The 24,054-nt window shown below is 41.5% G+C and overlaps 2 protein-coding genes across 4 annotated transcripts; one reads left to right on the top strand and one right to left on the bottom strand.

Moving 5' to 3' along the window:
- Positions 1–2,814: 2,814 nt before the first annotated feature.
- On the top strand, positions 2,815–10,644 carry ccn4a (cellular communication network factor 4a). The gene is made up of 5 exons (XM_086281235.1): positions 2,815–3,115; positions 5,723–6,011; positions 6,984–7,238; positions 8,290–8,483; positions 8,570–10,644. The coding sequence occupies exons 1-5, from the start codon at positions 3,068–3,070 to the stop codon at positions 8,867–8,869; spliced, it is 1,086 nt and encodes a 361-aa protein (XP_086137361.1). The 5' UTR covers positions 2,815–3,067; the 3' UTR covers positions 8,870–10,644.
- ndrg1a (N-myc downstream regulated 1a) lies at positions 9,111–22,786 on the bottom strand. 3 transcript variants are annotated; one of them, XM_086281232.1, is made up of 16 exons: positions 22,633–22,786; positions 18,735–18,809; positions 18,189–18,224; positions 15,651–15,756; positions 15,122–15,242; positions 14,765–14,827; positions 14,601–14,661; positions 14,052–14,138; positions 13,868–13,924; positions 13,624–13,727; positions 13,350–13,406; positions 13,204–13,255; positions 12,763–12,810; positions 12,320–12,355; positions 11,926–11,977; positions 9,111–10,754 (listed from the first exon to the last, which is right to left on the bottom strand). In XM_086281232.1, the coding sequence occupies exons 2-16, from the start codon at positions 18,789–18,791 to the stop codon at positions 10,495–10,497; spliced, it is 1,197 nt and encodes a 398-aa protein (XP_086137358.1). In that variant the 5' UTR covers positions 18,792–18,809; positions 22,633–22,786; the 3' UTR covers positions 9,111–10,494. The 3 variants fall into 3 exon arrangements, with proteins under 3 accessions (XP_086137358.1, XP_086137360.1, XP_086137359.1); XM_086281234.1 differs by lacking the exons at positions 18,189–18,224; positions 18,735–18,809; positions 22,633–22,786 and adding an exon at positions 16,296–16,453; XM_086281233.1 differs by lacking the exons at positions 18,189–18,224; positions 18,735–18,809; positions 22,633–22,786 and adding an exon at positions 16,290–16,446.
- Positions 22,787–24,054: the final 1,268 nt, after the last annotated feature.

A 24,054-nucleotide genomic window follows, 5' to 3' on the forward strand; every position in this document is an offset into this window, starting at 1 on the left:
TAAACAAGTGGTTTTAGATTCCTGTGTTTCAGAGAAAGCTGGAACACTGAGTAAAATGGAAATATGAACAAATCGTTTAGACCCTGAAGGTGGCATTGTGGTTGTATCACAGCAAGAAGGTTCTTGGTTTGTAGGGAGGTTAGGTTAACTGGTAATTTTAAACTGGCTGTAGGTGTAGATGTGAGTGTGAATGGCTGTAAATGTCTTCCTGTGTTATCACTGCGTTAGTGATAGACTTCTAACCCTATCCAGGATACACTCTGCCACTAGCACAGCGTCTGTTGAGATAAAGTCATGTGAAAGTGAAAGACGCCTTTTCAGATCTAAGGTTTCCTTATTAGGACATTAAGAACGAATGTCCTAGAATAACACATGAAATTTTACACTGTCATTATACAGTGAGAAAGACTATTCATAACTAGAAAATACTGAAGACAGCTGTCAGTCGTCCCAGCAAATTCATCTCAAGGTCAGAGCGTGTCACGCTAAGAGAAGCTCCAACACACCTAAAATCTACATGTTTAATGTTAAACTTCATCACAATACGATTAGAAAACGCCTGAACAAGTTTTGCTTGCTTGCAAGTGTTTGCAGAGGAAAGCATCTTCTCTCTTAAAAGAACCTGGCAGCAGTGCTTACGTTTGCAAAACTACATCTGAGCAAACCACAACACTTCTGGAGCAACGTCCTTTGGACAGACCAGACCAAAGTGGAGACCAAGTGTTTGGTCATAATGCACAGTGCTGCATTAAGCAAAAGACAAACACAGAACATCAGTACAAAGATCAAGACATAAACGGTGAAGCACGGTGGTGGACGGGTGATAATTCGGGCACCTTGCTGTCACTGAATCAACCATGAACTGAAAAAGAAAAGAATCAAAGTGTTGCAATGACCCTGTCATAGTGCAGACCTCAACCCAATTGCTCAAACGCTGATGCGGGACCTTGACAGAGCTGCGCATAAACAAATGCCCACAAACCTCAAAAACTGAAGCAACGTTGTAAAGAACAACTGACCAAAATTATTTCTCAATGATGTGAGAGACTGTCGAAGTCACACTGGAAATGATTTCTTTAACTTATTGCTGAGAAAAGTGGTTCTACGAGGTCCTGAATCATGCCACATACTTTGTCACACACTGCTTCTTCATCGTCTTTTTTGTTCAATAAATAACATAATATATAATAAAGTTTGTATTTAAATAATTTCGAGAGGGACCAGAGGATTATTTTGTTTTATTAACCATGGAATTGAAAGAGGGTGCACGTTCTTTCCTCACATGACTGTAGCCTCAGTAGCTTTGCTATAGTTCACTGATAGAAATCACTGATAAAAGCCTGACTTTAAAATGCAGAATCTAAACCTAGTGGAAAACCTCAGCATGGCTCTGTCTGTGTTTTATATGCAGGTGTGGTTTATATATGTAATTTTCTTTCTTTTTCTGGTACATTTTTAGCTGACCTTTATGGATGGAGCAAAAGCTGCGTTCGCTGAAAATGGTTCCTAAAAGTGACCATGAACCCACACAGTGTCTACTTTAATTGACTGCCACCTAAAGGCAATAATTAATATCAGCACTAGTTTCTCACAGTGTTGAATTCCCCCATCATTACTCATGAATGATTTTACCTCACAGCTTTCAAAGAGGAAAAAAAGACAAAGGTAATGTCTTAGGAAACGAAAGAAATGAAAAGATACACAATCTTAGATGATGGGGAAAAAACCTTTGATAACAACTGAAATTGGAGGTTGGAGGTTAACGGGCTTCAGCCCTGCTTCAGCAGGAGTAAGGATGAGAAGGTGGGGAGACCAGCAGAGATGGAAAGTAAAGAGAAGCTGAGTTTTAGAGTAAGGAAAGAAGAGAGAGACAGAGTGCATTGTGCTGTGGATGGGGCGGGTCATCCTGGTCAGGGCAAAGAGGAAAGCCTGCTCAGATCAGTCCAGAAGCTGACAGCTCTCTGACAGGGATTAGACGACTGCCTGTAAATAATAGGGGTTCAGACCTGGGGCACTTTGCTCTTTGACAAAGTGTTCATTTCTCATCCATCACTCTTTCCTTCTCTCTGTTGCCTGTGGGGTCGAATTCTCACAGACGTTTGGTTATTCTGGGTGAGACTCAGCAGACTAAAAGCAAAAGGCGCTGTGGTAAAAGGTGCAGCATTACTCAAATACAAGAGAGTTTCCATATGGCGCATTTGGTGCTCACCTGCATCTCCTCAATGTGACACATTCAAATTTCCAGAAAAATGAAAGGAAAGCAAAGTAGCAGACTGTGAGATAGATGACATCATTTGATTTAAACTAAACATCTGGAGGCCAGGCACAGTCGGAGCCTTAAAATAGACACAATGGGCGAGAGGTAGGCGACCTGCTGTAGTTACAGTGGTGTTAAAAGAAAATGCTCTCATGCAATGACAGGCGCATGATAAATAATTCCAAATATGTTTGCTGAAGTAAATAAGTTCAGAGGAAGCCAAATCGGGAGCATTACACAAAGTCCAGGCCTCAGTGTAAACTACATGATTGTATTTGTAATGTCTGTGTATGTGAGGCCTATCTTAATAGGAGACTCACATGCAACAAAGACAGTAACTTGAATCTCTATTTTGCCTGTGCAGAATGACCCATTAACTACACTGAAATCCTCAAAGGAACTTATTATGACTTGTGGAGTAGAGGGCAATGATTCTGTAGCCTACGTAAGCATACGCGCACTGCTTTTCAGACTGACTTGGAAATATCTGGAGCCTTTAAATTAAGCAGCAGTAATAGGAGTGTCAGAGTCCTTCCAGAGACTATTCCAGACACGCCCTAACCACCACAGCTGCCAGCGCTCTGGAGAAGAGGAGGTTCGGGTGAAAGTGGAGCTGAGGGGAAGAGAGGAAACCTGAGGGCAGGCTATGCGGGTCCGGACTCTTATTAACAGGCTGTCAGCGCAAACCGAAGGGCGCCGAGATGTCAGCGAGGGGACGAGGATGTAGCACACCTGAGGAGAGCGGCGTGTGGCGCGTTTGAGAGACGGAACTAATTCTGGATTCAATGCGTGTGCAGTTCCTCACCAGTGATGAGTTGGCTCCTGTTGTGGATTGTAACAGCAGCCGGGATTCAAGAGGTGGGATGGAGGACAGATTTCCCAAAGTACCTTTTTGTCTTTTGTTTTTCTTTCTTTCTTTTAACGTCCAGGTTGCATGTAACTCAGACGTTTAATGCAAGTTGCAGAAGACATAGGGGGTTATTTTAAAGTTAGTAAGGTAGGCTGAGATACACTATACGACAAGCTCATTTAAACGTAATAAACGAAATCAGTGTTTCCTCCGTTTTAGCCCCCCCCCCCAATTTATTCGTCAGGTTATGGCAAAAAAAAAAAAAAAAGAAAAAAAAGAGAAAAAAATAGTTTTTTTAACCTTTGGCTGAATAAATATTTCCATTAAAATCTGCTTAAAAACTGATTGTTGTCCTTTATTATCCTATTATCCTTTATTTATTATTATCCGTTATCTGGCTTTAATTTTGCACTGTGGGATGCTCAAAGTTGTGTCTAGGCTCGTTCGGTTATATTTTAGTGCCACCTGGTGAATATTTGGGGGTACTCATGTGCTTTCTTGTATCCCACTGCCTCCTCAGAGCCTTTCTACTCATAAAGACATCAGTTTGTGGTCTAACCTCAGAAACTGAGTGTTTAAATTAATGATATTTTGTGTTAAACACGTTAAACACGGCGATATTCTTAGTTTTTGTAAGATTTGGGTTATTCAGCATCAATGTCAAATATACCCCTAAACAGTGTGGTTGTGAATAGTCAGTATTAAATATATTCTCATTATTGCATAATAAACTCATGTGGTTTGGAGGGAAATAACAACAACGCCTGAGTGACAGTTTCCCCTGGGAAAAGTCCTTTCTCCTCTGCTCTGAGGAAGGGTAAATCAAGCCAACACCTCCCCGCGGGTCATCTGACCTGACTGCAGGCTGACAGAAAGAAGAGATTAAACCAGGAGTGGAGCCAGGGTCATCAGCACTTGTAATCTCTTTGTAACCAGCTGCCACAAAAATATGACAAGTATTTGAGGTCACGTTAGAAAGCATTTAAAAAGGGGGGAAAAAGATGATGATGATAACCACAAATAGCTCACTAAATAATCTCTCTGTCTTGGTATTGTTAAATGTCCTACATGCAAAATGTGTTCATCAGAGATAAATGATTTCAATAAGATGTTTGTATCAATCCCAGCCCAGCTTTTATAATTAATTTATGAAGCACTCACATCTTGATTTCCATGATCTCCTTTTTCTGTGTCAGGGTGATGATTTCCTTAGCGGGAACAATATGTATGCCACTTTGCACATTAGCCTCATGGCTGCAGAATAAATTAAGTCTTTTGATAAAACAGCTTTGTGGCACGACTGTGACTAAAAGTCGTTCATCTGCATTATCTTTAATATGACCATAATTCTACTGAAGTGCTGAGAACAAGCCGAGGAAAACGGATCCACCGTGCTTAAGATGATTAAGCATCTTTTCGCACAGTTAACCGCGGACAGAGTGTGCACGCACGTGTATCTTTCAAGCTCCCCATTTAAGAGCTCTGCTATAAGTATTTATGGCTGTAGAGACAATACTGGAGCTAATTTTATATGTTTCACTTCTCGCCCAGCCCCGACCACATACTGTACTTTTAATTAGGATGGACACGGTATCTGCTTCAGCTGAAGTCTTATTCATAAAGAGCCTTTGTGGTTTATTATTGCTACAAAACTGACTCATCTGCGTTTGAAGTTTTGCTCGATTTGCATCATAAATGCAACATGACTTCACTTTCCCTGAGAGGGAAGTTTCGGTTTCTGTCACACGAAGTAACAACCTGGAGATCATTTCCTGCTCCTTTCTCAAGCACACCATGCTCTCAAAACAAAAAGAATTCAGTTCAGACTCAACCATTTATTATTTTTTACAAAAAACAATAACAAAAAACATTCACATTCCCAAACCTTCATCAGTTGAGGCTCATGCATTCTCTGTCCAAAGCTAACCTCTAAGCTCTGGGCTGTTAATGTGCCTTATGTGCAGCGTTGCTGTGAGAACATCTGCTTTTAAGAGCTGCAAAGCTCTTTACTGTGTGATCTTGGCTACACAGAGCAGATTGTAAGAGTCATAATGCCAAGGGAGATGAAATTCATTTCATTGGCAGGATTTTTATAACTGTAAGTAGCACAGTTCTTGTTTGAAATATGGCAACGGAAACCAGTGTTAATACATAAGACACCAGGGCGCGATGGTGATTTAATAAGATTATCTCCACTGGGTGTTTAATTCATTTATATAGTCTTATTTAATTTATTGCACAGCACGAACACATGTTAGCACTGAAGCAGAAGTGTACAAGTAAGGGATTTTAAACCTTTCAAGTCCATTACTTGCTGAGACATGGTTACCAAAGAGGGCTAGATGAAAAAAAAATCATGATTAAGGGCATTAAAAATATTGCCCCCACACAAGGGGTCAAATACCTTTTGTGCAATAAAAAAAAATTCCGGACAAACAGGTTGAAAGAGTAGTTGCAGATGACTTATTTTGTGCAGTCACTGTAACAAAGGCTCAGGCTTGATGATGTGACATAAGCTGTACGCATGATGTGAAAGCTATTGGACATATTAGATTAATAAAATATAGAGTATATGAACTGGGAATCTCATTTTCTTTCCCCTTTCCTCTCTGCAGGCCTACTCCCTGAATTCCACCACCATGCTGCCTGCCACAGCTGTCACATCCCCATTTGTAGACCTGTACAACCGCACGCAGTACTGCAAGTGGCCCTGCGAGTGTCCAGAGACCCCCCCTAAGTGCCCGCCAGGTGTAAGCCTCCTCATGGATGGCTGCGACTGCTGCAAGACCTGCGCCCGGCAGGTGGGCGAGGTGTGCAACGAGGCAGACATGTGTGACTACCACAAGGGACTGTACTGCGACTACAGCTCAGACAAGCCTAGGTACGAAAAAGGAGTGTGTGCATGTAAGTGTCACTCACCAAAACAAACTACCGCTGTACACCGCATCAAAAGTTCATTTTTGTAATGTTGCAAGTCACGTTCATTGTCCAAACTGCACACAAACTGCAGCACAGCACAGACTTGAGTAGAGAATATTAGAAAAAGCTATTTTTGGTTTGGTTTCATGGCACAGGCAGCATGTGCACATTATTCAACAAAGAGCACAGAGCACACATGGAAGAGAATTACTGACCTCAGTCTAGGGACATATCTGCAAGTTTTATATCCAAGTCTCCAACATGCAAATAACTTTTTGTGTTATTCATGTTTTCATGTTTTCATTTTATTATTTTGCCTTTGTTCTACATCCTTGCAGACTGTGCAGACTTAATCGTTGCCTGATGTCGAGATCAAATCTATCCCAGATATTGCACAGCACTAGCTTCTAATGTAATTATTGCATTACATGTTTTTTGTATTTTAATACGTCTATGTGTTGTTATTTTCATACCATTTATCATTTTAGTTTCACTCACACCATTTTTTCCCCTTTTTTAATTATTCTCTTTTGTTCATTCGCTGCTTGTTGTGCTCACTTTTAAGGACTTTATTTTTTGGAATAAGCTGTGGAGAAATGAAATACTTACCTCCCACTAAATGATGTCTGCTGCTAAAAAAATAGTAAAAACAGACCTATGGTGTCACAGATTTTCCATCTCTAATAGAAGGTTCATTTAAAACCTACCTACACATGATCTGATGACAGTTTGAAGATGGAATAAGAAAATAAAAAATGGAGACTAATATAACAGTTTTCAAACATTTCTGAAGTGCAAAATGTTTCATTTATCGATTGCTTTTATTTTCCAAGCTCTGCAAGACAAATGTCCTCCTAATAATGGCGGACGCAGTTCAGCAGCAACGCACAAGTCCAAGCTTTTGTGTGTTTGCCCTGCTTTTATAATATATTCCTGCTTGTCATCCCTCTCTGGCAGACATGGTGGGAATCGGCTGCGAGCACAATGGCGTGATCTACCGTAACGGGGAGAGTTTCCAGCCCAACTGTAAATACCAGTGCGTGTGTGTTAACGGTGCTATTGGCTGTGTGGGGCTGTGCACAGAGTCTCAGCCTCCCCGTGTTTGGTGCCAGACCCCACGACGAATCAAAGTCCGGGGACAGTGCTGCGAGCAGTGGATCTGTGACGAGCCCAGGAGAGGGCGCAAGACAGCGCTGCGACATGCAGTCGAGGGTAGGAAGCTTTGGATAAAAAATATTGTATGTTTTAACCCCTAAATCTAATGTTCAGAGTTGATGGCTGAGAGGTCATTTAAATGGAAGGGAATGCTTCAAGTACAAATATAGTGAACAAATTACTAGGAAGCCCTCAGTAATCTTAAAAATGTGAGGATTTTACATGACTAATTGGAGCTCTCTTGGGCAGTATTGTTTGCACAGAAATGTAGACATACATACAGTACACCGTGAATATTTCTGATATTGAGTGGTGTTATTTACACCAGTATAAATCTTTAGAAGTAACAGAATCTGCTCTGTTTGAAACTGCATCTCACAAAGTAGCTGTGCAAGTAAAGCTGGTAGTCCAGACGCATCGTGAAGTATGTGTTTGTCGTAAGCGTGTGAGTGACAAATCGATCCTTTCCTGTGGAAGCCAGTGGAGGCAAGAATGTGAATGAAGATCTCTTTGTGCTGCATAAGGAAACAAATTAGATCCAGACTTCTAGGCAGACACAATTTAACAGTTTGGATTCAAAACAGATGCGACACGAGGGGAGACAGTCATACTGTGCTTCTCGTGTTCTCTCCGACATTACATGTGCAGGATCTGAATGATCTGAATGTTAAACAAGTATGTTCATGTTGCTAAAAGACAACTTTAAAACAAGAGGATATGTGATTGGTTGATTGAGTGGAATTGTTCTCCTGAAATTCCTTAATTGATCCGTTTATTTATTGATCCAGTTATTATAAAGCTGACTCCTGTTACATCTTTTATCACTGCTCTGTATTATGCTGGGGTCTGCCGGGGAGCCATGCTGCTAAATTTAACTGCAGTTGGAAAAACAATCCTTGTTTTGACTTTTTTTTTGGTCTCTAATAACCAAACGATTGGTTGAAATATTGTGAATTTTTAATTTCATTAAAACTTTAATTAAAACTGTCTATATTTAACTCTTGGTTTGCCAAATGGAGTAGAGTTGTCGCGACCTGGAGCACTTTGACAATGAAATGGCGCTGAACGTAATTTAGTTGCACACCTCTCTGTCTATGCTGCTGTCTAGTTTTCCCAGCCGAGACCACGAGCTGGCACAAAAACTGCATTACCCAGACTACCTCATGGAGCCCGTGCTCAAAGACCTGCGGCCGCGGCCTGTCCATGAGGATCTCCAATGCCAATGAGCGATGCGAGCTGTTTAAAGAGTCTCGTCTCTGTAACCTGCGGCCGTGCGAGGTCGACATCACCAAACACATCAAGGTAGTAGTCTCACAAACACGTACAATAACTGATCAAACTGAAATGGTTTTTATATTTAAAATCTTCCTGTTTCTTTGCTCCCTCAGCCAGGGAAGAAATGTCTTAATATCTACAGGGAAGATCAGCCAACAAACCTCACCATCTCCGGCTGCACCAGCAAGAAAGCGTACCGGCCCAAATACTGCGGCGTCTGCACCGACGAACGCTGCTGCATCCCCTACAAATCCAAAACCATTGACGTGGAGTTTGAGTGTCCCAACGGGACGGGATTCACCTGGAAGATGTTGTGGGTTCAGGCCTGCTTCTGCAACCTCAGCTGCAGAAGCCCCAATGACATCTTTGCTGACCTGGAGAATTATTACGGTTATCCAGAGGTTATGAACTAAGAAGTGACCTGTCGGTTTGTCCCATCTGTAAAGAGCTTTAGAACTTTTTCCTGACTTTCATTTCCTATGCAGTTTTTTCCTTTCCTTTTTTAGTCCAATCATGTACAAGGGATTTTGTTCTGTTTTCTTTTTCCTATTGGAAAAATCTGTAAATATCACATATGTGTATTCATAAAGCATGGTGTGCTTTTGAAGACTATTTAAAGAAGTGTTTGCAAATGAAAATATTCAACAACGCATGTGAAATACTGAAGGTTTAATTTATTTATGAGGCTTTTGGCATATGTACTGGCATGCTATGTTTTTTGGACGACGTCTCACAAGGACATTGCTTGCCTGCCTTTAAACTCCCATATCAACGGAGGTTGTAGGTTTTTCTTCATCTATTTCATTAAATTCTCCCTATAAGTGTTAAGAGATGAACAAAGATCCCCAAGACTACATATTCATATGAAATAAGGATAATCAGGGAAGCTGTTACACATTTTTTTGTCATTTTTTAATAAATACAAACGGTTATGTCATTTTAATGCTTTTCTACAGCATTAGAAGGATGTGTATTTACAAAGCTGTATGTACGTGTTCTACAGAGCCAAATGTTTTTGTAGTGCAAGTAAAATACAGAAGAAAGAGTAGAAAGTATCAGGTAAGTTCTATGGCTATCCTCGTGTTTACATGTGGACCTCTCTTTTATCACTCACTCAAGAATCCACACACAGGAGCAGCACAATCTAACAAAGGTGAACAATTTCATGGCACATTGATTGCATAGAAATCATCATAAAAATCATTAAGAGAGAACCGTTTTTGATCCATTAATAAACCATGTGATCCTGAAGCTTTAGCATTGGTTTTTCAGTGTTTTGATTGACGACAAAGCATACAATTTAGATTAATTTTAAATTCACCTGCAAACTGCTATTTCAACAATCTTTTGGGGGAAAGAAAATTCACAGGGGGGGAAATAAATGACAATAACAATTTGCTGTGCATGATATACTTTAAGTCTGCCCTTTCAGTTTTCAAAGATATACGTGTAGTGCCTCCCCATTCACTCTCCACATCTACAAGTCTGCTCCTACATACGAACAATAACTCATACATGAAAAATAAACGGATAAATGATCGAACAATTACAGTGAGAACAGGAAACACATTTACAGTCGGGTAAATTTGAGAAAGCTGCGTCAGTAGGGTAAAAATGGACCAAAAAAAATGAGGTTGGAGGGAAAGATGAAGGGGAGGTTGTTTTTTTTTTGTATGCGAGATTATGAGGGATATATTACAAGCTGGTGTACTCTTAGCCACAGCTTTCTCCGACATTCTCTGCTTCGATGTCCCCAAATGCTGCGTTGCCTCCAATTACACTGTGGCCCCAAACATTTTCTGCTTGCAATCAATAAACACGACCTCAACTTCTTACTCAAACATATTTCCAAACTAGGGCAACTCATCTGCACTGAGAAATCTGCAGGTGAGTGTGTATTGTGCGTTTTTTTATTTCTTTTTTTCCCCTCTCTTTTAAACAATTCCAGGTTGATGGGCCAGGTGTGAATTAGAGGTAGCGCAGCAGAGACTGAAGGGGATCCTTGAGAGGTTTGGATGTCTGCTGAGTGGAGGGTTATTTAGCAGGACACTTCGGCGGACTTGCTCACGCCTTGGTCCACGTTGTTGTTGGCCGTGGTGTCCATGGAGCTGTCTGTGTGGGAGCGGCCGTGCGGATTCTCAGTCGTGTGGCTGCGGCTGCGGCTGCCCTCGTTGGTGTGGGAGCGGGAGCGGTTTCCCTCGCTGGTGTGGGAGCGGGAGCGGTTGCCGTCGAACGAGGTGACGCTAGAGCCAGAGGCAGTGCGGGAGCGAACAAGGCGGGTCATGCTGGCAGCAGGCACTGAGGGAAGAGGAAAAGAATTTACTGACGTCCACTTTCCCATTGCTCACTACCTTTCATCACAACCTTCAAGAAGATTTGCAGAATTTTGTAATAAATGTATGGCGAGCATATAAATTGCCACGTGTTGTTACAATGAAAGCAAGCCATCCAAACAGATGCAGACAATTAAAATTGGTTCTACTATCATCAGCAAATGCAAACGTGTCAGTCAAATGAAAGTTCACACGGACACCATTTAAACTAAACAGCGAATACTTTATGCTTGAGAGCAGTAGTGCAAAGTTGTCAAATTCAATTCGACCTTCAGCAGGCTGTCTTGACCATGTCTACATGCCCAAATTAACTGAACTGTTCCCGTGTGATTGGCTGATTAGTTATTAAATCAGCTGAATGGCTGTGTATAATAAAGTTGCCAGTGGGTGCACATATGGTCTGTCCTTTGAGCATTAGTTACATCATAGTGAGTACATGCCCTAATCAATCATAAAAACAAGGGGTGCGAAGGCTGTGTTGGGGCATTATTATAATCACCTTATATTTGTGTGTACATTGGTACAGTCAAGCATTCCTGTTCCCAAATTCATTAATCACATTACAGTCAGAAATCAAACAACTGAGTCACCTGCAAGAGTTACACAAGATCCTAAAGTATCTGAATAATCAAACATGCTTTGAACTCACTTTGTGGAGCGCATTTGACCAATTGCAAAAATTCTCAAAGGGGGCATTCTCAGTGCAGTTCATCATAAATAATAAATTTTGGCACGTAAAGAGACAAGAATGTGACACTCGAGTGCTCAGATCTTGTGCATGTCCTTCTTAGGGTAGCTGTTTGTGCTGATGTGTGGGAATACGTAAGGTTTAATGTGCTATTCTAAACTAGAAATTATATTACTGGTCTCAGCAACGTAATGAGGAGCCTAACAAAATTAATTAGTGCATTAATGTTTTCAGAGTGTTTGATTTTCAACACTGGATGAGGTGAACTCGAAGGCTAAGAGATCTTTCTCTCACCACAAGGTGGCAGAATATACATCTTTTACATCTGTAAGCACCGGTGATGGCAGGCATTTTTTTCTGTGTCGTTTTTATTTTCATGCACGTTGGAAGAAGAAACTTTAATCTGAACATATCTCAGTAAAACAAAGTGAAAGTATGTGATACTTACTGTATCCCATGCCCTGAATGAAGTACTTGAACGCCTCGGTCAGCTTGCCAGGCTGCAGAGAAGAACATAAAGATAATCAGTCCTCTTTTCAGTAATTATTATATTTGTTTGCATAACATTGACAGGTTCAAGCTCTCAGCCACCAGCTTACTTCCCAGGGTTTGTGATATGACAGCTGTTATGAACAGGTGCTGTGCAGTTTGGAGGATTACAACCTGACAACTGTGGTTCATGTCTGGTACTTGTTAATGCTCTTAAGTGCCACCCTCCTACGCCATCCACCCCTCCACCTGACCCCGTGTGCTGATTATCCAGCCCTGTCCAGCCTGTTCTACAGCATCAATGTCTCTCATGTTATTTCCCCCTCCCTATTTTCTTTCTCACACATACACACCTGGTCAACCTGGGGCATGCCACCGCAGTCGGCCATCTGGGGAGAAGAGTAAAAGAACACAAAATTAGAATTTTGCATGTTGTCACTTGTGTATTCGTGCAGCATCGTGCACACTCCATAACCCCCCACAGCGCTCATTAAGTCCAATTTGAACACGCAGAACCGTTAACCCCAGTAAAAGGCACCACTTTAAGTCAAACAGCCATTTGATTTGAGATGCGGTTCATAAAAAGCTCGCCACAGGCCAGCCGAAGTAGGTCAGTGAGCTCTGGGGAAACGCTCAGCTGTCATACCACTGGTTAATATATCACCAGGTAAATGCTGAGCCAGTGGAATCTTATCAGCAGATGAGTTGTCATCAAGGTGGTTATAATCTGGATGAGAATAGGAGACAGGAGGTGTGGGGTAAAGGCCACAACAGAGGGAATGAGTGGGGCCCTCACCTTAAGAAGGGTGGCCTTTGTGGGGTCCAGCTTAGTGTTGCACTCAACCTGCAGGAACAAACGCAAAACATTTATTAGGCAAATGATGTGTGATGACCAACAAGTTTTTAATGTTGTGTGCTTAATCCAGTTATTCCTATGGATAATATATACTAACAAATACGTTTTGGATTTGGGACCTGTTTGCAGCTGAAAGCAGCAGCAGTCACACAAATCTCTTAACTTTAACAGATTAAAGCTGATCTGCATCACTCCGTTTCTGTTTCCAATTCGGTTCTTGCCTAAGACATGCTAAACTGTTGTCCTTAAGCACTTATCCTTGCATATCTCTTGGGCTTAAGCAGACGACTGAAGCGAATGGAAAACACGTCCAGCACAAGTTGAACCGTGTTAACGGCAGTGGGAAGTCTAATCATTAGCACTTGAGCCATGTGAACTCACCACGGCCTCCACGGCAGGAGAGCTATCGCCAACCACCAGCAGAGAAGGGCACCTGGATAAAGGACACACAACCACACAGTGAATGTTTCCGTGTTAGAAATAACATTGTTTCATTTAAGCTGATGCCGTTTTTGAGAACAACTTACTTGAGGGTTCTGGCATGGCTTCCAGGGACTGGCCTCTCAATTTCCAGATCCCTTCGACTGTAGACAGACACATCTGTTAGTGCGCAGAACACGCTACTTTCGGCTGCTCCCTAATTTTTGCACCCGATGGCCTCCCTGACTCAACTCCACAGGGATCGGTATCTCAAATGTGTACAGCACTACACTAAGGAGCCACCACACTTTCCATTAGAGTGTATGAACTCAAACACCAAGATTATATCATGAAACATTTACATAAACTAGCTGTGCTTACCTTTCATAGGACTTGACAAAGAGATGCAGGTTAAACAGGTTCATGTCATTCATGATGTGGTGGCGGTATGTGGCAATTAGATCATGGTTGTGCTGAATTTCCTCCTGCGGTACCCAAAACAAAAGACGTGTTAAACCCACGACCTACAAATGAATCTAACTAAAATCCTAGTTTCAGTTTACAGAGGTACTTTAAGCGTAATGAAGATATTAATTAATTTAATAATGAGAATTTGAATCTTTACCTTTCCAAACAGGTGGGTGATGATCATGTCGGGCTCTGCGTGAGTCCAGCCACTGATCTAAAAAACAGAAAAAGCTATGTTTAGCTTTAATGGTTCTGCAAATCCAAAAGTCAAAGTTACCACAGTTTTTGGAAATGGTTTGAACAGTTGTAGGTGCTCATATGTGTGTTTATACGCGCATTACCTTGTGTGCAGCCCAGTCCATCCATCCCTCAGCACACGAGTTGATGTTGATGAGAACAAGGCCTTCTACCATATTTGGGTAGTCCAGCTAAAAGATACATAAATGAACTTTAGAAATAAACCACGACACATTTCGCTAAATATGTGCCCCACAACCGATTTAAAAAAATATTTTGTATAGCCCATCTATTTATTTATTGTTTCCCAATTTGGTGAGGGTTAGGTTTTAATCTAAAGCTCTTTAATGTTATATCGTGCCCTGTTGAACAATATAGAACTAGTTAAAGTAAAGGCTGCAAAGAGTTAAATGTTGCATCTTTGCCAGCTTTGTGTCAGCGGGGAGGGGGGCTTACTATTGAGCACAGTGTTAGTGGTGAGCTGATCTTGTACATTCCTGAGGCTTTCATGGCTCTGCAGGCTCAAGCAATAAGCGGCAGTGTGTTGCCAAAAATCAGCCAAGAGCAGAAACCCATTAGCCAGCTCTGCTAATCCAAGATTGATTAATACTGAAAATATTAAGTGTGACTGAGAGAGCGTGGGGTAAACTCACAGCAAATCTGGACAGAATGTAGGCCCCGGCTCCCATGCCCATGCCAATCACACTTTTCAGGCTAGAGTGCACAAAAGTAGAGGGGTACTGTTAGAACAACCGGTTAGAAAGTGTCTCAAATATAAAGGGTGAAGTGTCAGGCTGGGAACTGGAGCTCAATTTACCCAAAATGCTTTAAGACCAGTGGGAGAGACTCAGCGAGTTGGTCCATAGAAGGGTACTCATATCTGGGGAAACAAAAAGAGTATTGTTACAGACACTATCTAATCAGCAATGGTCTTATATTACCGTTATCAACTCCTGACAGCAGTTTGTGTTCAGCTAATCTTAACATAAGGCAAAGTCTCACCATTAAAGCAGAGATTAGGCTGAACAAGAGATAATACTTGTCAAATTCGGTCACCTTAAGCACATTCACAGTGATCTACCTGTTGATTCTGAGGTCACAGACTGCTTGACATACATTAAGTGTCTCTCTGTTTGTGACTGTGTGCGCACATGCATGTGTGCATCTGGCTCACCCAGTGGAAAAGGTGTTTGCTCCTTCGTGCTGCCCCGGGGCATCGACGTGACACACAGCAAAGTGCTGCATGATTTCCGCCATGTCCTCATGGTCGAAGAGCGTGTTCCAGCAGGTTTTGTCTGGAAAACAGTGAAAAGATGGTGGAGTTGGATGAGTGGTTCTTAATAGAGGGGGAAAGAAGAACTCAAACCGCCTGAATAGATGAGCAAATCTCAGGTTTGGAGGTGCCGTGAGCAATCATCTTACAAAATCTGACTTCATTACAAAAAAAAGAAAAAAGAAATCATGGAAGACTCCACGAGGAGTCTCCACACCTCCTCCTACAGATACACAAACATGACCGAGCGTAAAATGATAGCGTGGATACAAGGGTTATAAGTCCAGCTTAGATACTTAGATAGACTTAATATAAAGGTAGTTCAGAGAAACTAATTTCATTTTAATTGGTATGATCATTCAAAACACACAAGGCCTTCGGTACCACAGCACGTTTCACCAAGATAAAGGAAATAATGAGGTAGGCTTACAGTTCAGGCCGACGTCATGGAAGGTGAGAATGACTGGTCTGTCCCCCTTGGGAACCCCCTTCATTGTACAGTGAATTCTTCCATTAGGAGTCTCCACATCGTGCTCCTATAGATACACAGACATGACCATACTTTTATAGCTCCAGGTTACAAAAGATACATAAATATATTTATATATATTTCTTTAAAGTTACTCCTTGATGCTGGTGCAACAGGGCTGCATAGTCAATATGACAACGTAAAGCTGTTGCAGTAATATTTGAAATACTTTTGTTAAATACAACCTCCAATAATTAGCCTGTTTTTTTGATGGAAAATCTAAATGATAGGCTCTTCACCAGGAATAATTTACCCAACCATGCCGCATCTCGTTACAGAGGTTTATCATTCCATTAAATATATTAGTTTTCTATCTACTTTACCAACTGAAAAGTAAGCAAAGCCATTTCAAAAGGCTGGCCACTGTAAAACACAACACATTTTTTCCACATGAGCCACAAAAGAAGAATATTTTTTTTCCCCGTTTAGCACCTGTGCAACAACTCCAACTTTAGTATCGATTGTCCAGCAGGCAGCATAATCCCACAAATCCGCTGGAAACTACAGCAAACATTTTAATAAAGCTTTTAGTCTACTCACACTCACTTCAATCTCAGCGACAATCATTTCCACATCAGGATCCTCCAGAACCATGTTTGCAGGAATAGAGTTAAACACTGCTTGCTACTGAAAACTGTAGTTACAGTGGCTCTCTGAGCTATAGATCCAAGAGCTGGTAAGCCTCTGAAGTCGTTCAGCCCTTCAGTGAGAACTGCATTTTATACCCCTGCTGCTTACCAGTTGGCCTAAGCTCCTGGCCTCCCATGGTGCCTTGCAGGCTGGTCAAAACAAGCTAATTCTAGATGAAGATATCCTTAAATTGGATCAGCCAATGTCAGAGAGGGGCATCAGCTACTGCGCTGACATGATAAGTATGAGCATGCGATGAGTGGCAAAACATGATGAATAAATGAGGCAGCAGCTATTATTCAGTAATATTTAGGGGAGAAGATTTACAAAAACAAAGACTTAACTTAGTGTTGGTAATTAAATATAGATCCTGCACGATATACGGCAGCAAACAGTCTTTCGAGACTAGACTGAGCCCTTTTGATGAAAATCTTTGATTTGTTTCTAAATTACACATTCGGTATTTGGTTAAAACTCACCCATAATACATTAAAAATTTAGTTAAATAGTGAAACGAAGTTTTAAAAATTTCTCCAAATATAAATACTGCCATAATCCATGAATAAATCAGTTTTAAGAACTAGACTAAAAAAAACATTTAACTCCTTTAAAAAAAAGTTTTTTTCTATAAAATCTAAATATGTAGAGTGATTATTAGCTAAAAATTGCTTTTACATTAAAATTATTAGAAATAAAGAAATGAATGACAAACTTAAACTGTTTATATGAAGGTTTATTATTAACCAACAGCAGCTCTATGGTGATCCATCAGCAGGTCAAGGGTATGTCACGAGACAACCTATTAGGTAGTTTGTTTTTACCCCCAAACCAGTTCTAACTGCATGGGATCTACTTGTCAGGAACATCCAGCAAGGAGGTAAAACCTATTTACGAAATGTAATGTACAGGATTCACCACAGCTCGCTCCACCCACGCTTTGCAGGGCACACTCAAACATGGAGACTACGCAGTGGAGATAATCCTGCAAGGCAGCGAGCATGTGTCTGTGTGTACAGAGTGTTCATAAGCACACACGCACATCTGTGAAACTTACAGTGGAATTTCTTTTTTGTGTATGTGTGTGTGTGTCCAGGTGTCATGAATGCATTCGCTAATAAAAATCAGGGAATATCATCAGAGCCAACTAATCCTGCGCGACTGACTGTTGGAAGCTTAGTCCCCACAGAGACATCAAACACTTGCCCTGGATACTTTAGGTCAACCAATCTGTCAGTGTCACAGCAAAGAAAGTCAGAAGGACTCTGATGGAGCTCAGACTCTCAGTAAAAGAACCCCATCCACACACTGCCTGAGCACAAAACCCTTAAATTCGCATGAAGTTTGAAGAAAAGATTTTTTTAAGTTGAAACCAATGCACTTCTCACACCTACTGTTATTTAAAAACAACACAGATTCAAGAGGCAGCAAATGTTTTCTGACTATAAGGAGCTCTGTACAGGGTGTTAGGATCGCCCCCAGACTCAGCAGCACCAAAACACATGCAGTTTCTCCCGATAGGCTGCATCATCAAATCCAGTTCAACATGCATTTCATCACTTCCTGTAGCTGACTCAGTTAGTGGAACCCTAATTAGGTTTCTGTCCTAATAAAATCACAGCAGATAAAAGGTCAATGAGGTAGTGCCACAGCTATGTTAATAATTATCAAAGTATTTCATTTTATCAGCCACTAGATGGTACTATTCAAGGTAAAGTTATGAGATACCAAGCAGTGGATTTAACTGCTAAAACAAAATGTTGCAACTTGTCAGAATGATAAAGTGTTTAATGTGTGTTTATGCAAACATACCTTGGTTACAAGCTGCTGCACAGCCTCTCTCAAGCCCTGGAAAGAGAGAAAAGAGGAATGAAAACATAAAAGATAACATGATTACGGTGCAACAAGCTATAATCTAATATCCCAAAGTCGGTTCCCATCACTGAACCCAACCTGAATCAAGTATAATTTTGACTGCACAGTCAACATAATGCATCAAACATGAAGAACATTCTGTGAAATTATGTGAAAGCGAATCATACTGTGGTATTCTGGTGCATATGCATGATTTTCTTATTGCACTAGTTCCATTTTTCTAACACACAGCCGACCACAGACAGCTTAATTGTCTTTTACTGTGCATATTTTGGAAATCTGTGTATAGAAATTTATGAAGTGTTCAGTGATTACGTTCTCATATAAAAGCACCAATATCCCAAAAGTTATATCTAAAGAAAAGTCAAGCTAAGAGGCACAAATAAATCAGCAAAAAGCATACAAAGCTTGACAGCATAGAACTCCAACAGCTTAAGATTTATCTGAGAGTCACCGTTAAACAAAACTTTGCACAAAACATACCGGCAGCTCCCTGTCAACCAGCAGGGGTTTGGACTCAACAACCTGGATATCATCCATTTCAAAGAGCTGCAGAGCCTGGGAGAGATCGGAGCAATTAGTTAATGACTGGTTCAGCATATTTCTGTGTACGAGGATCAAGGTTTTTATATGCATTACTGTATTTTAAAATAAAAGAGTGATTAAAGGCCTGTTAAAGTACAGATTTGTCCCTTTCTTTTGCTCCTAAGCGTCTTTAAGGGGACTGCTGGGAGACTTTTGTCAGAATTGAGGAGTTGCAGACAATAGAATGAGGCCTGCTTGAACTTTGGCTGGGTGTGTTTCTCCACACGAAAGTAAAGAGGGCTTAAGTTTAATATAGTCCAAGACACACTCGCAACATGCAGAGGCTTGCAGCAGTTATCTGCAGTAACATGCGGCTCACATAACGGACCACACCTGCGAACCGCCTACATGAGAAACACGTGGCTGACAGGCACAAAGCAAGGTTTGGCTGTGAGGGGAAGAGGAAGTGTGATTTTTGGGTAATTCTCACCCTGCTGAAAGATTTAAAAGAAAAAAAAGATCTACTACACATGCACTTTGAAGATTGGACTCAAGTTAATTATCCACTGAACTTAGAGCTGAAAAAGACCCTCCCTAAATCCAGGTTTCGGGATTGGGAAGACATTTCATAAAATAACATCAAAGTGGGGCTTAATGACAACATTAAAAGGAAAAGAAAGATGAAGAGTTGTACAGAGGGGCAGAAAACTGGAAGAGAAGCCAGGCTGTGCAGATCATGATGCTGTGTTGGAATAGAGCATGTAGGCTGTGACTCTGCATGCAAATCAAATTAGCCAGTTAAGAGAGCCCTTTGTCCACTGGCCGCAGCAGGCCAGGGGCTTGCCCACTTCTCTCCCACAGCTGAAGCGGGGGGGCCATGATGACCAAGACACACATCCATATACAGGAAGCAACTGACACCCTGGTTCCCATCTAAACTTCCCAGCTTCTTTTCAGCGCCCTGCTTGCGCTTCCTGTCACTTTCTGTGTTTATCTTGGTTTCTGTTTGGGTGAAGTCTCTCCGTTTGCCATTTCCAGGCTTTGACAATGTCTTTTGTGCCAGCAAAAATAGAAAATAGAAAAAAAAAAACTTAATCAACCTTCAGAATTGCAGAGTGCTCATCAGAGCAAGTTTGCCATTTAGAGGAAGCAACTCATGTTTCAGATATGGGTGTCTGGCAGAATACGCCCTGGGTACACACAAACACCTGTATGCCTGTGTTTCTCTGATGAGGAGAACACACACCAGCGCCAGGCAGCTCTCACAGCGCCGCAGAGGAAGAGGAGTATCAAACAACAGGTTCGTTTGTTCACTGCGGCCCTTCCAAAAACATGGCTGCGGTTACACTGCAGGAGCTTTGTTGAAGAGGACAAGAGAGCAGCCCCCGCTGAGATTCCACAGCCATGTAACAGAAACCATGTTTATGATTTTCATAATATCGAAAGAAAAAGAAAATTTTGGTTATATAATTTGAAAAAAATGGAGGGGGGGGGGGGGATGTAATTTCCCATGTCAACATGAGCAAACCTCTCGGCCTGTTTTCTGTTTTTAAGCCTTTTTTTGCAAACAGCAAAAAATAAAACCAGACAAGTAAGTTCACCCATATGGAAAAGCAACATTTATCATATCTGGTGTCTCTTTTTCTTTTTGTAAATCTTATGGGACTTACAGGTGTGCTGTACTTTGATTTACTCACTTTGGTGAGTAAATGACAACGTGGGACCAAATGGAAAACAACAGAAACTAAATTAATGAAATAAAAGCACGCATCTCTTTTCAAGCTTGGCTACCAGTCACTACCTGCCAGCATGTCGACATCAGAGAGAAGCTCTGACAGAGCAGCAGGCTAAGACAACTAGGTCACCTGCTGTTTACACCTGTGGTGTTAGCCAAGCTGAGCTAATGTTTCACCTCTTTGAGAGGAGTGCAGAAAGGGGAAGTGTTAGTTTACCCACGCCAGAGTCTGAGCCTAAGCAACACGATAGGAGTGCTGCTGCTGTGACATGTTTTATGAAATGATTTCAAACGACTGTCATGGAAAGATATTCAACAGTGGCCCATTACACTTAAAATGTATTTATAATGTCGATGAATAACATGAGATGGAGTGAATAACACTGAACGCAAGGCTGCTCTGCTGCTCTTAATATTGTGGCACACCGAGCACAATCGCTTCCTCAAATTTGGCCACATTGGGTAAAAGACTATTCTCAGATTTTAAGATGAGCGTGTTCCCTCACAGGAATTTGCCTTCGGTGCCTTCTTTAAAACCGGCCTCAGCACAAAGAGGTGCCAGTGGCAGCAGTTGTCCCTGCATGCAAAGGCTCCTGTTAGAAAAATGTCATTGCAGAAGGAAAGAAACGAAACAAAAGCAGTAACTGAAACAGCTTTGGCTTGGCAGAAGTGAGACTGTTATGCAATCTTAAACAGGAAACAGTGGGAGGATATACGTTTCTAAGAGATGATCCTAAAAGTGTAGCTCAGAAAAAAAAAAAACCAAAAAAACCACAAACTCGAAATTATTTGAAGCATTTTTATTTGTTGACAGTTTGACTTCATGTCAAGGTTTTAGTTTTTCAAGCTTCGACACCGACTGGTTTCGATGACTGATTAGGGCAGTTGTTGGCTTTCTGAATATTAAAAAATATCACCTGACAATGAGATGCTGCGGTTTGAGCTTTAGAGGAAAACAACAACTCTGGCTCAGGTCTACGTAAAACATCAGCGCTTGTTTTCCACAGTAAATCCAGGAGATGGGGTGCGCTGCTTTAAGCCACAACATCCAAGTTACAAAACAAGCATGGGCTCAAACTCTCTTTGTTCACTGACAGAAAGAAGCATATGTAGTGATTAGATTTGGACAGAGTCTCAATTTCAGAGAGCCAGAATCAAGGGCAGGTCATCCCTTCACTCCTCTGCCTCCATATACTTTTAAATCCACGAGCCTGCTGCATCCATCTGCAGAAACAATGATTGCTTCCCTAATCTTTGGGAACTCGCTTAATCTGTCAAATCCCTGGTTCTGGAATATCAGCAGAGCAGCAGCAGGCCTGCTGGACTAAGCTCATACAGACCTACATTTTCACTGTAAGAGATAGCAAATTGTGGGCGTCTTCCTCTCTATAGTGAAGTTGGTGAGGAGGGGTCACGCAGATCTGATGGGGAGCAGTCTTGTTTTTCTAGCAAAGATTTATTTATTTATGCATTTTGGAACACTTGCTGTTAATACCTTAAGTCAATAAAGAAAATGTTTAATACTTCGATCAGCATCAGCCACAGCCCAGTCTCTCTCTCTCCTCCAGCCCCCACCCTCGTGCATGTTTGTTTGTTTGTTTGTTTGTTACATTAATACCAAGGCTAGAAAGCAAAGAGGATTTGTTATGCAACTATCTGGCCTCACGATGAGTGCAACATTTGACATAAAACTGCATGTTTCCCGTGTGCTCGCGTGCCACCAGTGTCACGTGTGACATGAACGTTGATCTGCGAAGATCTTTTACACTTTGCACACATGGCACCTTCCTTGCTATGAAACACATTCCACAGATTATTTGATCTTTTTTGAGAAACATGCCCAAAAGTGCGAGAAAGCTCTCTCGGAAAATGCACGTGGACATGTAATAGAAAGCATTTTTTAAATGTGCAAAAATAAAAATGTGGTTCCAGTTTCTATAAAGGGGTTAGAAAAAGGAAAGAAATAATGCAGCCTTAGTTTCTTATTTTAGTTGTGTTTCAGCGGTTGCGCACAGACAACGTCAATAACGGGGAAACTGAGTAGGAAGTGAGCGCACAATTCCTTGGAACCCATAAAAAAGGAGTTCATAGTAGAGTTCATAATTCCAAAAAGAAACCTACCTGTTGGTTTAGCAGATGATTGTCCTGAAATGAAAACTTCCTGAAGAGATGGAGAAAAAAAGTCCTCAAAACTTTTGCAATCTCTCTCTCTCTCTCCTTCTTTCTCTTTGAAACAGCAGCGTTGCTTTGTTTACGTGTTGCGCCAGGCGGATGTATGAGGGAATTTTATAAAGCTTGGGGGCGTGCAGCCCGGCCCACTTTCCCCACCGCCGCCTCTATTGGGCAACACCAGCTGTGGGATTTGAGAATGCAGCTTTCCAGCGGTTGCATGACCAGGAAGCTGTGACTCTCGGGTGAGATGCACGAAAAAAGAACGCCCACCCGATTTATCCCCGGTGACAGCCGACTTTATTTTAGGACTTTTGCCTTCCTATTTTTAGGAATTTGGGGGGCTACCCCGCAGCTCAAATGTTAAAGTGACTGTGTGATATTTTATCTCCCTCTGATCTGTCCTTTGTATACATTCTTACTACGTGCATTGCAACTTCTAAAGACCCACGTTGTCCTTTAATAGTTCTGTCAAGTGTGCCCCTTTTCTCCGCTGTGCAAAGACTCTAACATGCATGCTTATATTTTATTTTTTTATTTTTCTTAGACCAACCTACAAATTATCTCTGCTGTAACTAAGCGAGTGTTTCCACATTCTTGCAGTCGCAGCATGTGACCGTTTTTTAAGATGTGTCTGAGCCATTGTCTGCCGAGTTAGGAAGGCAGCCAGGCCTGCAACCTTGATTTGAGGCCAAGAGGAGATAAGTCTGTACAAAGGGAAGCCCTTCCCTCGCGTTAGATCATAACGCCTTTCCTTGATAACGCATGGATATTGACTAATCAAAGCTGGTCTGTCCTATATAATCAATAGCATGGTGGAGGATGTTTTTTTTTCTGTGTGAGTAGATGTGGAGATGTTACTTCAAGAAACTGCGTGAAACATCTTTTAAGCCCCCGATACAAATGATTTCAGACACATCTGGTGTGAAGTCTGTCTTTAAAGGTTTTTCATTCATGGAGCATAGTTAAACGTGGAGGGGTCTTTTTTCGTGTGTGGAAATTTCCACATCTGCAAAACTGTGACTGCTATACTGTGGATCTGCTAATAAGTGCTAGTATTGGCAATGACTGTGTGAAAGGTCCTTGTCAGGATACAATAGCACTACTGTGGACTTGTAATGTGAGGCCCTCAATAGGAACACATCGGATAATAGGCGCATTGGAGGGGGGAAAAATATGAGCACTATGCTAATTTCAGGTCAGTCACTTACACTGCAAGACACCACCAAAAGTGCTGATGGGCATAGTTCAAACAAGCAAAATATATACCCGACACCTTAATGTGTATAAACAGAATGCAGCATTTCCTGTATTTGTGGAGCATCTTCCTAGTTCTGTATCTTCATCCCACTTATTATTTTGAAGCACTGACAA

This window comes from Aulonocara sp. 'chitande type north' Nkhata Bay, linkage group LG22 (assembly GCF_057382095.1).
Source record: "Aulonocara sp. 'chitande type north' Nkhata Bay isolate Kocher_YH1m ecotype deep benthic linkage group LG22, A_spYH_male_GT1.1, whole genome shotgun sequence".
Lineage (NCBI taxonomy): Eukaryota > Metazoa > Chordata > Actinopteri > Cichliformes > Cichlidae > Aulonocara > Aulonocara sp. 'chitande type north' Nkhata Bay.